Source organism: Dermacentor variabilis, chromosome 3 (genome assembly GCF_050947875.1).
Source record: "Dermacentor variabilis isolate Ectoservices chromosome 3, ASM5094787v1, whole genome shotgun sequence".
NCBI lineage: Eukaryota > Metazoa > Arthropoda > Arachnida > Ixodida > Ixodidae > Dermacentor > Dermacentor variabilis.
Window position 1 is genome coordinate 24852583 of NC_134570.1, and position 16147 is coordinate 24868729.

A 16147-nucleotide genomic window follows, 5' to 3' on the forward strand; every position below is an offset into this window, starting at 1 on the left:
TGTGTGTGCGTGTTTTTCAAGTGCGCTGAAGTCAACTCCAACGAGCTACTTCATTTAATTTATTTCACCTTAAAGGTCCGAAGGCATTACATAAGGGGGGGGGGGGGGGGCGTACAAGGTGTAATACACAATTCAACAAAAACTCAAAGAGAAGAAGAAAAGCACACTACAGAAGGCAAACAATCCAAGAGCAATGACAATATTACAAAGCTGGACATAAAAGAGCATTCTACAACGGCATAGGATGAGTATATTCACTTAGATTGCCACATGTGATTGTTTAGTATATTGCGGAAAGTTTGTCGGTTACTGCACGTTACTGCAAGTGACGTGACTTTAAAGACAAAAGGCTAGTCACACAACGATGGATGCTTGAAGTGATTAACAGTGTGCGAACAAAGAAAAGCTACAGCCCGGGGCTTACGTTCTGTCAAAGGGACTCGCCATTTGTTGTCCTTGCCAAGACAAAGCTGCCACTCATAACATTGACTCCAGAGTCCGGGCTGACGTTTCCCTTTCCCTCCCCCTGTTCATCAGGCGCTGCGCGTTGCAACGACCTGTGAGGTCGCGAGGTACTGGAGATGTAATTTCAAGATAGCACAGCCATCCATCTCTCACGTTGGCGTCGTGCCCAATTTCTCCTTACGTTTCTACATTAGCTTTCCTTGATGATGATTATGACGATGATCGATATTGTTTTTTTTTTATTTTGTGGCGCGCGGACATCTAGGCCAAGGAGTGTCAGAGCGTGAGCACTCCTGAACGAGGTAAGACTGAGCGAGGTTATAGGTTACTCCTTTCACAGAGTAGCTGACCGGAGCCTTCTTCGGTTGATATTCTCGCCTCTCTCTATTTAATGAATGTTCCAAGTACCTGAGCTTCATCGAAGGTCATCCGTAACCCATAGTGAGCTCGCGTGAGCGTCTGCCAAAACAGAACTATGGACAATCGCAGCAAGCGCATGTTGCACCTTCCGCTCTCCCCAAACGCACACACGCAGCGGAGAGGGTGCCTTGCATGTAAATGTCTGTAATCTCGGTATTTACTCTTACAATTCATCTTTCCATCCAGCCCTTTTATGCGCATGTATGCGATTTTGCGTGAACCGAGTCGGTGACAATTTCGAAACTAGCTTTTTCTTGTACACTAATGCAGGAAGCACAACCAGCGCGCGGACCTAGTGCACAAGTTTATAACATTAACTTTCAGATTACAGTGAACAGAAAAACAAAGCAGATATGAAAACACACGCACGCGCGTGCACATACGGAAGGTTATTTATGCTGTCTCCAGTAAATCCGAGTCGCGTGCCCCATCGTTCTGCAGGTCTTGCGCCGGTATCCGCGAGCTTCTGCACCGGTGCAGAAGCCCCGGGAACCGAACTGGTTCGGCCGCTGGCTCTCGCTCGTTCCCCGTCGTCGCCGTCGCGGGCCCAAATTGACGACCAGCGCGGTTCCAGTAACGCGAGGCTTGACGCGGTCACGCCAGGTACGTCGTGCGAACGCCGCCACCTGCGCGAACGGCACAGCATCGCGAGCAGCGCTCGCTCCTCCACGCTGCCTCTTGCGGTTTGAGTTGCTTCGTTTTATATCATTTACTTATTTTGCAAGAACGATGGACATGCGTGAGCGCACGGCTGTTTCGTCCTCGTTGGGTAACAAGGCGGCGCCCGGTGGAGCAAAATCGAACGGGACGGAAAGTCGTCGTGCGAGGAATGGATCGAGAAAGTCACGAGAAGTCCTGTTTGATTCTCGAATCGCTCAAATATCGATCGCCCCTCGTTGCTACACCGCTCGAAGTGCAGCGTGCCGAAGCAACTAAACATCAGCAATTGTCACAAGCAAGGATGCTCTGTCACGGCTATCCAGTAATACCTTTGTTTTTTCCTGATGTCGTTGATCGGAATCAGGTGCTGGATATTCGTGAAATGGAAAAAAAAATGCTAAGAAAATCGCGTGTTGAGCTACGAGGGGCACTGTAGTTGAAGGCTAGAGATCAGCTTTGAACTGCAGACGGGCAGCGGATTGGGCGAGTTGGTGCTCCATGGTAACAATAAAATTTTCACGTGCAGCGCCGTGTTTGTCTCCTCTTTCTGGTCTTGTCATCTAGCGCTGTTTGAATTTTATTGTTATCAGCTTTGACCAACGCATTGTTATTAACGTACACCTAAACTGCGTACAAGGCGTTTTGTGTGTGTCCCCCATCGTAATGGGGGCGCCGTAGCTGAAAAACAAATCCTCGACCTAATGCTTAGCAGCAAAACACCACAATTCCTTCCACTTCCATTCCTTTGTGAACGTGAACAAAGACGTAAAATTAAGACCTCCCTAAAAGGTAAGACACTTCTAACTTCTCTTATGTCTTCTGTGGCTTCAGTGAATGTTGGCTTATTCGGGGCTTACTACTTACTCTATATCGACCTCTTTCGTTCCCTTCACCAACAGCATGGCTCGAACGAACCTGGTACCTTGAAGATTTTATATCAGAGTTCGGTTCCGTCACCGTCTTCTTCGTCTCAACGAGTGCTCCAGTACATGTTCAGTTCTTCATCCGAGTGCAAACAATTTGCGAACTTCCGCCTACCGCAGGGACGTGTCTACTACATTAAAACCTGACATTATGCTTTCGTCACATTACAAGCAGGTTGTATAAATCAAGCTTAATCCAACTTCACAAGGCACTCAAAATAAACGAGTAAAGAAGTAATGAACATTGAAACTCTCTTATCGCAAAGCTTCCGCAGTTGGGCTTCGCTGCACGCATAGTGTTGCTGCGGCGAAGCATCCACGCAAGGCACTGCCGCAGCCACGGCTTACCGCGGTCAAGCTCGACACGCGCGTTGCGTGGCCGCGCAGTAGAAAACCATCTCATCAACACCGGAACCCGCACCCGCAACTCTCGCGGGACTGCACCGCTAACCCGATAACCTTGGGCAGGGCGCATACGCGTCATATTGCTCCCGCGCAGGAGGGGATGCGGCGGAAATTTCCCGATCGGCCGTATATATATATGAACCAACGTGTGGCGTCATAATCGGCAGTTGGCCACAAAATGACGCGCACTCGCGACATGCGCCTCGCTCGCCTTTATTCCTTCTCTTATTATTATTATTACCGTTCTCTTCGCTCTGCCGGCATACACTGCATCCGCGGGGAGCAAAAACGCGCGCCGCAAGGACGAGCAAATCAAATTAGGCAGCGCGTCGCGCGCGCGCGCCCGCCCGCCCACGCTATTTCGGGCAGGTCCGCAGCCACGCCGGTGGTGCCGGTCGTATCGACACGGGCCCATGCAATATGCAGTGGCCCGCGCTGCCCAGCGGCGCGCCGCACCGGCCGGCCACTGGCCACGCCGACTGATCGGCCAAGCAGCGGCGCTGGCCGCGAGCGGAGGGCCTCTGCTTGCGCAACGAGGACCCTCAATCACGACGATCCGGCGACTTCCTCGTTCGGCTCGCGGGCCATCCATAATGCAGCCGCACGGGCAGCGCGCCCGTGGCCGTTTGCGCTCAATTCGATTTGCGCCCGGGCTTCGCCCGCCTTCTCCGCCATCCCAGGTGGCCGCGGTCGAGACGCCGGCGCGAGGCCCCCCTTGTAATTGGCAGCGGGCGCGAGCCTTCTTTGGGTGCATAGCGGCCGAGCACGACGCCGCATAGAGTTTCTCGAGACGTCGCCCCGCGATGTGCACCCACGGCCTCCTACTCCTCCCCTTCCGCATTGGACTAGCTCTTCCGAACTTCTGATGGTCTCGCGACTTCGTGCGCAACTCTGTCTCTCCGATTGCGCCATATGACTATGTTTAGATTACGCGCTGCTTTCGTTAAAGTTGCCCTTTATTCCGCTCAACGTGCGGCTCCTCTGACGATATCGTGCATAGCACCAGTTACGACACGTTGATCGAATTACTTTAGTGCATCGCAATTCATTTCGACTTTACTTTTGCGTGGTCGTGGCGAGTTATCGTAGAGGATATCAGGGAAAGATGTCCTTCAAATCTATTTTTTTCTTGCTATCTCGCACGCGCACTGACATGCACACACAAACAATCACACACACACGCATTAATTGACAAAGCCACACTTACTTCCATGGTATCAAGAAGACTTTGTTAGGGTTACATGACACCAGATTGATTCAGAAGCTACGGGACATCATCACATACCAAGCTCTCTTTTTTTATACATACAGACTTTTTAAAAATTGCCTGTGAGAAATAGCATGATTCTAGTCATTGAGCTGGGTTACTCAAAGAGGCGGACATTAATAGCACGAGAAATCGAAAGGCATTATCGACGAATTATCGCAAATACATAAATTATTTTTTCGTTAACTACTTTACGGCACATAATGCAATTTACGAACTGCAGCCGATAAGTTTGGAAGGCCTATCCACTTGGAACGATTTTTCAGGATGGCGCCAGTGTCGACATATTAATTCCCAATGTGTACGATGAAATATTAATTCCCAATGTGTACGATGAAATATTAATTCCCAATGTGTACGATGAAATACATGTGCGTTCCATATCATAAGAAGCCAACAAACACTGACCCCAAGGGCAACACAGGCGAAATTACTTGTGCTTAATAAATGAAATAAAGAAACGATAAATTAATGGAAATGAAAGTGGATGAAGAGGAAACTTGCCGCAGGCATTCGCATTTCACGTGCGATGCTCTACCAATTGAGCTACCGCGGCGCCATTTCGTCATCCGCTTTCTTGGGTGTTTATGTTTGTGGGATCGTTCTCCACCTGCAGCAAGTTGTTTTTTCATCGACTTTCATTTTCATTAATTTATCGTTTCTTTATTTCATTTATTAAGCACAAGCAATTTCCCCTGTGTTGTTCTTGGTGTCAGTGTTTGTTGGCTTCTTATGATATGATTAATAAAAAATCAGGCCCCTCGGTTAACCCCCTTTCTTCTCGTTTATGTGCGTTCCAGTTACTTTTGTGCTTCATTGCATAAAGCGGCTGAAAAAAAAAAAAAGCAAGCTGAGCAATGGTGCATCTTTACGCAAATTTCACAGCGAATATCTCGAAACCCGTGTGATCCTTAGAAAACTGTTTGAAGTTGATACGCCTTGCAACCTCACCGGATATAATTAGTAAACCACAATATAAGCCGTAAATTGATTAATAACATAGTTAATTAGGGATTTATTTCTTAATTTCAATTTTTGTGCGACTAATGTCGGCCCCTTGGAGTAAACCAGAACAAAGACTACAATTACGTTATGTGCCACAAGCAATTCTAAAAATTATGTATGGTCTCAAAAAAAAAAAAAAGATTAAAGACCTTTATAATAATAAATACCTTTAGGTAATGCTATAATAATATAGTATGCGACTTGTTTCGAACGAGAACAGACATAAAATTTTTAACTCAGCGCAGTTGAGATGAGTGGTCCCCCCCTCCCCCTTTTTTTTTCCCGGCAGTGCAATGCGAACAGTGCCGGGCACCGGTAATAAGCTTTGTCCCATATTTCGCGAAAGGCATTAGGCAATGTTCAATGCCAATACAATTAATTGTCCGCGAGTTTCGGAAGAGACACTGCGAAACTTTTGCTATTGTAAGGATTCTTACACACTTGCAACATGCCTCCCGAAGTATTTAATTAGGAAGCGAATTAGCGAACTTTAGCTAACAATTTAGGTATCAAACTTTGCCACACATAGGAACTGTGCAGGATGCATTGCTTTATTCAGTAAATAGGTAATTCCCGTTTTTTCTCTTCCTCCTTTTTTTTGTTTTTGATGGAATTTATATGGAAGTTACATGTATTGCGGATGAATGAGAGCTAATCTTCAGTCTGGGAGATATAGGGTGTTTTCGTCTTTGTTTTTTTAGCTGCACCAAATTTGTAGAAACCGCCTGTGGCTGATAGCGCAATTTTAACCCTTGAGCTAAATTGCTCCCTTAGGCGGTCATTACTTCCACGAGGAATCAAAATGAGTAACTGAATCATTAACATAATTACACTAATTCACTTCCAGTTAATTTATTCGCGGTACATATCTACGAATTGTTCAGGAAGGCCTATCGGTTTGGAACGAATTCCGAGGATGGAACTGCTTTCGATGTATGCGCTGTCAAAGCTGCGATAAAAATGCGCTGTTGTTCCAGATATTTCTTTATGTAAACGCTGTTTTCTTTTTTTTTTTGCATTGAAGCACAAATGTAACTCGAACGCCAACGCATTTCGTCGAACACTTTGAAAATTATTATCTCAAACCAAGTGCTGCCCAGAGAATCCCTTCCATACGCCTTGCAAGCTCACCGGCCACAATTCGTAAATTGAAATATGTGCAATAAAGCAATTGATCAAACAGATAATTAGTGTAATTATGTTAATTATTCAATTAAGGAATTGTGATTTTTCGTAAAAGTAATGGCAGCATCTTGGGGTAATCTAGCTGAAGAATTAGGATTGTGCTATCTGCTACAGGCAATTTAAAAAAAAATTCCTGGTGTAAAAAGTAAAAAAAAGTAAAAAAGTAAAGAACCTGGTGTTTGTTTTCTTGACGAACAGCTCGATCAATACTCTGCTTTTTACCCAGGATGCAATAGCGAGAACCCGCACTTTTCACTATTAAAAAAGTTTACACCCTTTGGGTGGTATCTTGTCCCACAAGAATAATCGCAATCTGTCTTGCCTGCATTTCCTTTCTTTAACGCTGTGAGCCCGGTACTTCCAAGTCACGAACGGCTTGCGCTTTACAGCGTGAGGCGGCATTCTGACAGGAAAGTAACGAGCGCTGAGTTTTCAAGAAAGGAAACGCAAAAAACAGATGACGATTATCGTTGTGGACAAGATAGGCCCCAAAGGGCGTAACTTTTTAAAGAGTGTTGTGGGACAAGATAAGCCGCAAAGGGTGCAAACTTATTTAGAGTGTACATTTCCTCTCAATAACACCGCGAGCCCTGTTCTTCCAGGTCACCATACAGTTTCCGAACGGCATGCGCATTTCCATCGTGACAGAGCGTTATCGCCAGGGAAGTAGCGAGCGCAGAGTTTTTAAGAAAGGAAACGCAAGCAAGGCAGATGACGATTATCGTTGTGGGACAAATATTCATCCCAAAGGGTGCAACCGTTTTAAGAGTGCACACGACAGTAATCATCATCTGCCTTCCTTCACTCTAAAAGAAGTTTACACCCTTTGAGGTTTATATCTGCCACAAAACAATAATCGCCTTCTGCCTTGCTTGCGTTTCCTTCCTTGAAAACGCTGCGCTCACTACTTTCCCGTCGAGAATGCTCCGTCATGCTGATAACGCGCACGTCGTTCGTGTCTTGGAAGTACCGGGTTCGCATCGTTAAAGAAAGGAAATGCGGACAAGGCTGATGACGATTATCGTTGTGTGGCAAGATACGACCCAAAGGGTGTAATTTTACTTAAGAGTGTGTAATGTGAGACGTTAAAGTTGGCTTTCCCTGCGGAACCCCTTATTTGTTAACGCGTAAATTTCGCACTAAGGTAGCGTATGGCGATGCATTTTCTTTATGGCACATTTTTGTTCAAAAGTGCATACTGTCTGCAGAGATGCCAAGCCTACGAAAGGCAAAAAATTAATGTTTTTTTTAACTTAGAGGGGTAGTGCTGCCGTCTGTACCAAATAGTCCAAACGTCCGCCCCAGAGCATTGCCTATGATGTTCTCGGAGGCAACGACCAAAGATTTCAGAGGGAAGCGTAGTAGTTTTGCTAATCCAAATACAGATGACGCCACCATTCTATTACCCAAGAAAGCGACAATTATTGTTTATTCTGAAAAAAAGTAAATAACAGACATGCAACCGCGCTGGTAAACAATATGAACCTCCACATACACCATGAATATGAAGTTTGACTGCCAAAGAAAATTGTTGTTCAGCAGAAAAAAAATCATTTACTGAGGTTTCGGTCAGCCATTTGTGAAATCAACGAAAACCTCTAAAGATTAGAATGGAAATATGGAACTTTTACTGCGGGCTTTTTGATTATCGATATATGAGGCAATACCATGCACGTCAATGCACAAACTCACTGAAACCCAAACTGAAACCGTTCTGTGCCGCTTTTTTGTTTCTATGACAACGCCGCAGCGACGCCACTTGGCCATTTGCGCGTGCGTGGGATGGCTGTGCCATCATGGTGTGGGTGTGCTCTGCATTGAAGTTCACTGAACGGACAGAACTCTACGGGTGCTGGATATGATTCCCTCTCATTTACCACCCATATATGCACCAAGCGCTGTGTCAGAGGCTGCCTAAATGGCGCCTTCCATCAGGTATTTGTCTTTATTAATTTTCCGCAGGACGTAGTAGGCCGCGGTGTCGGTTTCGTTGATCGCGGCAATTAAGTTGCTTTCTGATGTCTCGTGTGTAATTAAACTGGTCCCGTTTGTGTGAAACATTCTGCGAACGACTCATATTACGCTGAAACTACACAAATGATGTTATAAATGCGTTTTCGTATTGATATATCGTATTAGACCAAGCCGACACTCAAATTCGGAGTGCGTGGGTGTCGGGAGTACTCTTTCAGATTGGGTAATGTCGATACTTCACAAAGCTCCCTATGAGCGCGCCCTGTCACGCACATCTACGTATGGTAAGCGTGTTATGAAACGGTGAGTTTCAGTTAATTCAACGTTTTGTATCGTACGCCAGCTGCAGAAGGTTTTTGCTGTGCCATGTCCGTATCCATATTGAACTGCGGTTCTCGACATCACTGTCATTGCCCTTCAGAATATGCCGTTTCCATTGTGAAGGTGTTGTATTTTCTTGTGTACTTTCCAGCAAAGAAGAATTAATGAGGAACTCTGACCCTTTGGTATGGGATTTCGAAGCGTCTAGCAGTCATAGTGAAAACACACAAAGGTATGTTTATCTAAATTCTGGCTACGTATACGCTTGGCGCCGCGTCCAATATTTTTTAAAATTCCGTAATGTTTGTTCTAGCGTGAATTACATGGAAATAAATTTTGTCTTCGTTATTCGTGCAGTTTGCGTACTATCACAGGTTGTGTGAAAATATCACTTGAGTTGGTTTTATTGTCAGATTACCATGCGGCTTCTAGAGCGGGTTTTTTACTGCTTTCTGTTGGTTTTGGTAGATCACAGATGGGAACTGGACGGTAAGCTGTTTTGACGAGATGATCATATTCACCTTGGATGGGCTTTTTTTACTTTGAAAATTATTTGTTGTACCTTTCTCTTGTGTGCGAATTGCATGCTATATTGCTTTCTTGGACAACTGGTTGCTGTACTCAAGCCCTATACGATCGGTGTACTGTATAGCCTGTTCTGCATCGAAAGTACAGCTGCATGCTTTTCTATTCCTAAAGAATTGGTAGTCTAGAAATGCACTGTGGCAGAAGCAGCAACATTATCTGGTAATGTCCTGGCAATTGTATTATGTGCAAGTAAAGTAGGGATGAAGCTATTTATGTACGGTGTTTACAAACCTAAGACCAGTAATGATCAAGGGTGAAGCCAGTACATGCAAGGGCAAGGGTTTGTAATGTTTGGCAGTCAGTTGTTGACGGTCATGTAGCAGTACATATGCGTATATAGATCCTGTAGTCAGCGACAAATCATGAATACAGGAGAGAGTTTTTCCCCTAAAAGCGTAATTTGTCAGCTCTTCATCCCTTCATACTTCAGGACGTACTTCTCTTACACATGCCGATGGCACAAAGAGCAGGTGTCCCATTTGTTCTGCATCATTTAGCATGATATGGTCCCTCATCATATGAACAAACTGCCAAAACCTCCAAGTGTGGAGATGAAGACAGCTGGCAGAAAAAAAGAAAATGTTTGTTTGAAATTTAATTAAAAGAAACATTTGCCTGGCCTTCTGTACAAAGTACTTCCTAACCAAGATGCCCTATCGGCAGCTTGCGGGTGCACACCAATGCCGAGATGCATCCCAAAAGGCTGAATGGTCCACTTGACCCCTTCACAATCGGTATAACTTGCACTTGAGAGGCAAAGAGCTTTCCAAACAGGGCGAGTTTCACAGTTTTAGCTGAGCTAGAATGTGTTAGAAGGAAAGCTATTCCCTTTATCCCTTGAAATCGCAGAATTTGAAAAAGAATGTTGATGCACAAAGTTTTCCGAAAAGTTGGTAGACAGCTCCCAGTACGTTGTGTTTGGGATTTTACTTCACTGACCTGAGAGAAACTGGTTTGTTGTTTTGCAGGACTTGTGAACGTGTGTGGACTGCCTTAACTAGTCGTCTCTGCAATGTTTTCATCATTGTGCTCTCTGTGGTGACAGGACTTGCCATTCTCCTGAAGCTGCTAACAGACATCCAGTTTGCACAGGGTGTGTACATGAAGGGTTTGTTTGAGATGCTCTAGTGAACATGGTTCTGGAATCCATTGCGAACAAATTAGTCACGAATAGCAGCCACAAAGGGTAACATATTCCCATCAACTAATGACTACTAATGGCTATTGCAGATTGTAAGAGCCTGTCTAACAAGCTTTTATAAGGAGGTCTCGAGAAATGTTAGATTCTACAGTGGTGCCCAACAGACCTCCTGCAGTTTGTGGTGTAGGTAGCATGCAGCGGTGCTGCTGATAGTAACAATGTCCGATTGGAGTTACGGACTTTACCCAGCCTGTAAGAATGCATGGGACCACAATGATGCAAATTTAATTACTACTTACACAGTGCAGTTATGAAGTGTGCACATTGTGAGAAAGTTTCTCATACATCTTATAGAGTACACAAAACTGAGAAACAAAATTTTATACTAGGAATAGAATACTTAAAACACAGGTCTAGCCGCAAGAATAACACCCCCAATCTGGCCACCCCATTGAAATGCAAGTTAGCAGGTACATCAGAGGTGCTTTATTTATTTCTAACAATGAACAACAAGGCAGGCATATTGTCAACAGCTGCTCAGTGCATGTCACAGCAATGTGTGTAAAATACCAGTCTTTTCACAGCTGATTTGGCAAAATATCAGTATGCAGTGGCACAAAATAGTGATGACATGTTGCAAATAATTGAACGTGGCATTATACATAGCAGCACCAGAACACAAAACACTATCTCTTCAAATTTCCCACATTTTATCTTTAGAGCATGACACTACATACTGATGCAGCATATTGTGAGAGCTATTTTATTCAAAGTTGTATTTTACTCCAGGTCATTAAAAGAGGCATTGAGCTTGTATTTTGCAATAAGTAGATAGTTTTACTGGGGATGAACACTATGCAAATCCTCATCAAGGCATGTACACCATCAATGAATACTAAACAAGACAGAGTTAAGGAAGTGTTTCATTGGCTATTATCATACGGCAACAAACTAGTGGAGAAAACGGAATACAGTTGGATGTCAAGCATGTGGTACTGACTGATAAGAAAATGTAGAACTTAAAGAAAGTAGAGAAACAGCCGCATATATATATATATATATATATATATATATATATATATATATATATATATATATATATATATATATATATATATATATCGAGAGTAAACATTCGTAGCCACCAACACAGTCTACTTTTGCACGCTGATGCACTACCAAATATAGTGCACATATATACACCATGAGAAACAACAAAACAGAATGACACACAAACACTTCAGTAGAGCATTCAGAAGTATAGCTATCTTGGTTGGTTAGATGAGCAAGGAGCAATGCTGAAGAAAAAAAAAAACTACTCACAAGCAGTAACTGTTGTCCTTATTTGTTTCCACTTTGGTGCAATAGCTTCATCATCTTTACTCAATCAGCTGCTGGTATTATCAACAGAAAAGCTCTTTCCTCGATGAAGACCTCTCTGGCAGTTCGGCATTTTAGACTGCTTCAAGCACTTCAAGTCATTCAACGGGTGCAATGTGTCTCATAATTAACTTTCGTTTGGTATGAGAAATTGAGAGACCAAACAGTCAACTGCTAGTTTCACTCTCAGATGGTTGTTGTGGTAACAAAGAAGTCCACCGGCATGCAGCTGCTCTCTGGGCTACTCATTGTTCTTCAAGGGGAGTACGGTAGCGCTATTCGAAGACGGGACAAGAGAAGACACAAAGGGACACACACAGCGCCTTTGTGTCTTCTCTTGCCCCGTCTTTGAATGCCCCGTCATTAAATCGCGCTACCATACTCCCCTTGAAGATGCATTACCAACAAGCCCACATTGCAACCCTCGTGGGCTACTCATTGTGTTCATTTTACAACCTATCTCCTTGCCCTTCACCAAAACTTTGAAGAGAAGTGGAAAGCAAAAGTGGCACAGAGCGAAGCACACTGTGTATCCATTCTGTTTTTATTTGCTTGCCTAACTTTGCAAGCAGAATGGTGCAGCATTGGCCCTGGCACTGCCACTGGCTGTTTCGGTGAATTCTGCCCAACAGCTGTAGAAAACAAATTTTTTCATATCGCATATGTGTGCAATGCTGATAAAGAATATGATTACATTTTTTTTTTATTGCTAGAAGTGTGCTCTCAACATCTCTTTCTTATTAGCTGATATGCTTGAAGGTGGCTTCCTGTACCTTGCTGCCATCCCCATTCCTTTTCATTGAGTTTTCTGCTGGGAAGAAGCATGTAGTTAATAAATAGGCATGTTTTGAAATTGCTACTTCTATTCCAAGCTGGTCAATTCACTTTGTTGAAGCTATACTTTGTTACTTTTTGCTCTTACCTGCCACAGTGGCTAAGTGGCTATAGTGTTGCACTGCTGAACTGTTGCACTGCTGAAGGTTGCGAGTGTGATTCCTCATTGTGGTGGCTGCATTTCGGTGGGCACAAAATGCAAAAATGCCCACGTACTGTTCTTTAGGTGCATATTAAAGAATTTCTGGTCGCAAAAGTTAATCATGAGCCCTTTACTAGAGTGTCACTCATAGCCCGCAGCACAGTTTTGGGATGTGTAACCCTATAATTTTTCATTTCTTTTGCTGTGCATTGAGTGAACACTTTTTATTGGAACACTTTGATGAACTACACTTCAACTGGCGTCATAGCTAACTCTAAATTTCTTATGCCAATGACAAAGGGCTTTTGGTGAAGATGTCATGACACACTTAGTGACATAATTTGGTAGCACCCAAGGGATTTGATACTGCTGTCAGAGAGTAAGTGAAAGTGCAGGCTGCTACTTAAACTTGTGGGCTGGGCTCCCTTTGCTAAGCAGTAATATAGTTGATCATTGTGGTTACGACTGAGAGCCTGTGCTTGGTTGCTTGAAATCTGCACACCTGTTTGAGATCTTAGACATGCTTATTCTATTTGAGGGTTAACTGTGTATGTTTGCATACCACAGTGGATCTGGCATTCTGTTGATAAATTGTATGAGCTGACAACTATCTAAAATACGCACATAGCACACTAAATTTCCAACAAAAATCATGAATACCAAATATATATTTTACGTTCCCTGTATCGGGATTTCAAATGTTTTAACATTTCTGTGATGGGTAAATGTTTTAGATAGATATCAGCACTCTACATTCTCTAAAGAGGCTCTTTGCAGACTGCAATAGCAGACAGCACCGAGCTTCAGAGAGGAGGGCATCCAAAGATAGCCAACATGTGCATAAATTTGCAGTTTCAGGAGCCATCGCGACTGAGTTGAATGGATTTTTCACAAATTTATCGTTTAAATTTAGCCTTGATTTCTGGGGAAGTAAAAGTTCAATGACCAAGAATAATTTTATCAGAATTAACTCAATGGAGGGATTTAATCAAAAACATAATTTTTCGAGGTGCATCTCCCCTTAATAGAGCATAATGTATCCAAATGCCTCGTGCCGGGGATACCGTGAGGCTTGACTCCACTGTACGGTTGCAGGTGTGCTACAGTAGACGTGAACTCTTTTCCATGCTGTTAGAGGATACAAAATGTAATAGTAAACATCTGTGCTTGTTTAATTAGTGCACTGTAAACATAAAAAAAGGCACATCAGTGATGGCATGAGGAATGTAAACTGAGCACATGACTGTACACAACAGTAACTTTGCAATGTAAGCCCCTATCAACAATTGCCACTTTTGGCTCATCCTTTCGGAATGTGCATGTCAGACACCACTATGTGTGTGTCTTGCTCCGTCTCTGCATCATTGAGCTGGTTGCGCTACACTCAAAGCCTTAGTGCTTAAATGACTTTATATCTATCTTAAGCTTATTTTCTGTCTAAACTGAGCTTTGCCTGTTCTTTTTCTGAGACCAGTACTTGATTTTAAGGTGAATACATTTTCACCGCCACCTACTACTCTCTATCCTCAGATGCAGAAATTCAGCTGATGTTGCAAAACTGCTCACTCAATCTGAGCGTCAATGGTGATAGCAGCAGCAGCAGTGGATCCCACAGTGCCTACCTGACAGTTGCAAAACTTGAAACGTTCGTAGCTCTTCTTAGCTCATTGTCCTTGGCTGTGCTGAGCCTCTTTCTGGCTGAGGTGAGTGCTTATCCTAGACATTTAAACCTGTAACTTGGTCTTTGTGGTCATACTACTTGTTTAAGTGATTTAACATCGAAGCCCAGCATAATGACTTGGTGTGTAAACTAGGGTGGTTGACATTCTGCTGCTCACCCTCAGCCACTTAATGGCAAAGAACTAATTCTGGTGAGAAGTGTGCTTGTGTACATATTTATATCTGCCTCCACTTGTTGGAACTAGTTGTCATGCAATGGAAGGGACATTTCTAAAAATAATTGGGTATGGCTCCACTTGCCATATTATATAAGTAGGCTGATTCTTGCACTAGTTAAGCCTCCTCTCTTTCAATTATGATTCAAACTGACATTTGTGCCAGTAGCATATATTGTGCATTTCAGAGAGTAGTTATACTTTTCTTGATGCTTGTTCAAAATAAAATTATTTTTCAGGTTACAGTATGTCAGAAATTTATCCCACAATCTTGTTGACCATCTTCTTATTGTATTTTAACTATGGCTTACATGCAATTGTGGCTAAGGGGCTATGGCATTGCACTGCTAAGCATGAGGTCACGCATTTAATTCTCAGTTGTGGCATTCGTATACAGATGCGGACGGAATGCAAGAACGCTCATGTACTGTGCTTTGGGTGCACATTAAGGAACCCCAGGTTTTCAAAATTCGGAGCCCTCCACTATGACATTTCTCCTAACCCAGTGTGCACGGTTGGGACATTGAACCCATAATTCTATAATTAGACAAGGGCTCCAAAGACCTGTCATCATGAAAAATAATCTGCAGGCCTTCAGTATTTGTGTTCATGTCACACAAGATGATGACATGCCGGGAGACGAGCTGTATTTTTTTTTTTTGAAATTTAATCCTTTTTATATCTTGTCATTAGCTTGCATGTTGTGATACTGCTGTTGTTGGCATAGCGAGCCATTCATCATGGTTCATAAGAAAGCAGAATACAAAGGTGAGCTATACTCGTGAGCAACTTTCTGTGGGAATGAAGGCTAGGTTGGGGGGGGGGAGGCAGAGCTTCTGCACATGTGTTATACCGGCAAGTAGTTCGGCATTTTTTGACAGCGCATTAAGTGTTTCGGAGCACATACTGAACTGGCACAGCTCCCACGTGTGACAGTTCCACATTTGCCCGGAAGTGGAAGAGAACAGCAGAAAAATAGGTCAAATTTACCACTCAGTGATGAGCTTTGTCTTAATTTGTTGTTGTAAGTAATGTGTTTGTTTTCTCTTTCCCAGCTGAAAGTAACACAGGTGAAAATGCGGAACTTTTTTCTGCAGTTCTCTCATTCGTGCATGCTTTGCCTCCCCAGCTTTCCCTTCATTGCCATAGAAAGTTGTCTGCGAGTATAGTTGGCGAGTGATCATGTTAACATAGTGCGACAAACAGGACAAGTGAGAGGATATGGACGCAGTGCTGGCTACCAACTTATTGTTTATTACGCTGAAGGCAGTATGTGTACACACAAGGAACGCTATAAATTGAAGTAAACGACAAGCCAAGGAAATTTATAAGAAGGGCCCTGCGTGTATGCGTTTGCCTTCGCTACCATTTTACTATGACAAGGAACTTTTTCCCTTGGCTTCTCTTTCAAGCAAAGCTTGTATTGGCTCACAAGTTTCGGTGGCGGTCTGCTCACGCAAAAACGCAGTTGCTCCGAGACCAGGGCAGCTGCGGGTAAGGGAGGTTTGACGAGTTGACAGCTGTGCCGGCGCCACAGCGTGA

The 16147-nt window shown here is 43.6% G+C and overlaps 1 protein-coding gene across 4 annotated transcripts in view; it reads left to right on the forward strand.

Annotated features, from left to right (window-relative positions):
• Positions 1-8115: 8115 nt before the first annotated feature.
• The window catches only part of LOC142575309 (uncharacterized), a 56376-nt gene continuing 48344 nt past the window's right edge, over positions 8116-16147 (forward strand). For all 4 annotated transcript variants that reach the window (XM_075684561.1, XM_075684563.1, XM_075684562.1 and 1 more), the window contains exons 1-4: positions 8116-8265; positions 8777-8857; positions 10182-10306; positions 14241-14413. In XM_075684561.1, coding sequence (XP_075540676.1) covers positions 8249-8265; positions 8777-8857; positions 10182-10306; positions 14241-14413 — 396 coding nt within the window. In that variant the 5' untranslated portion in view covers positions 8116-8248. The remainder of the gene's footprint in view (positions 8266-8776; positions 8858-10181; positions 10307-14240; positions 14414-16147) is intronic.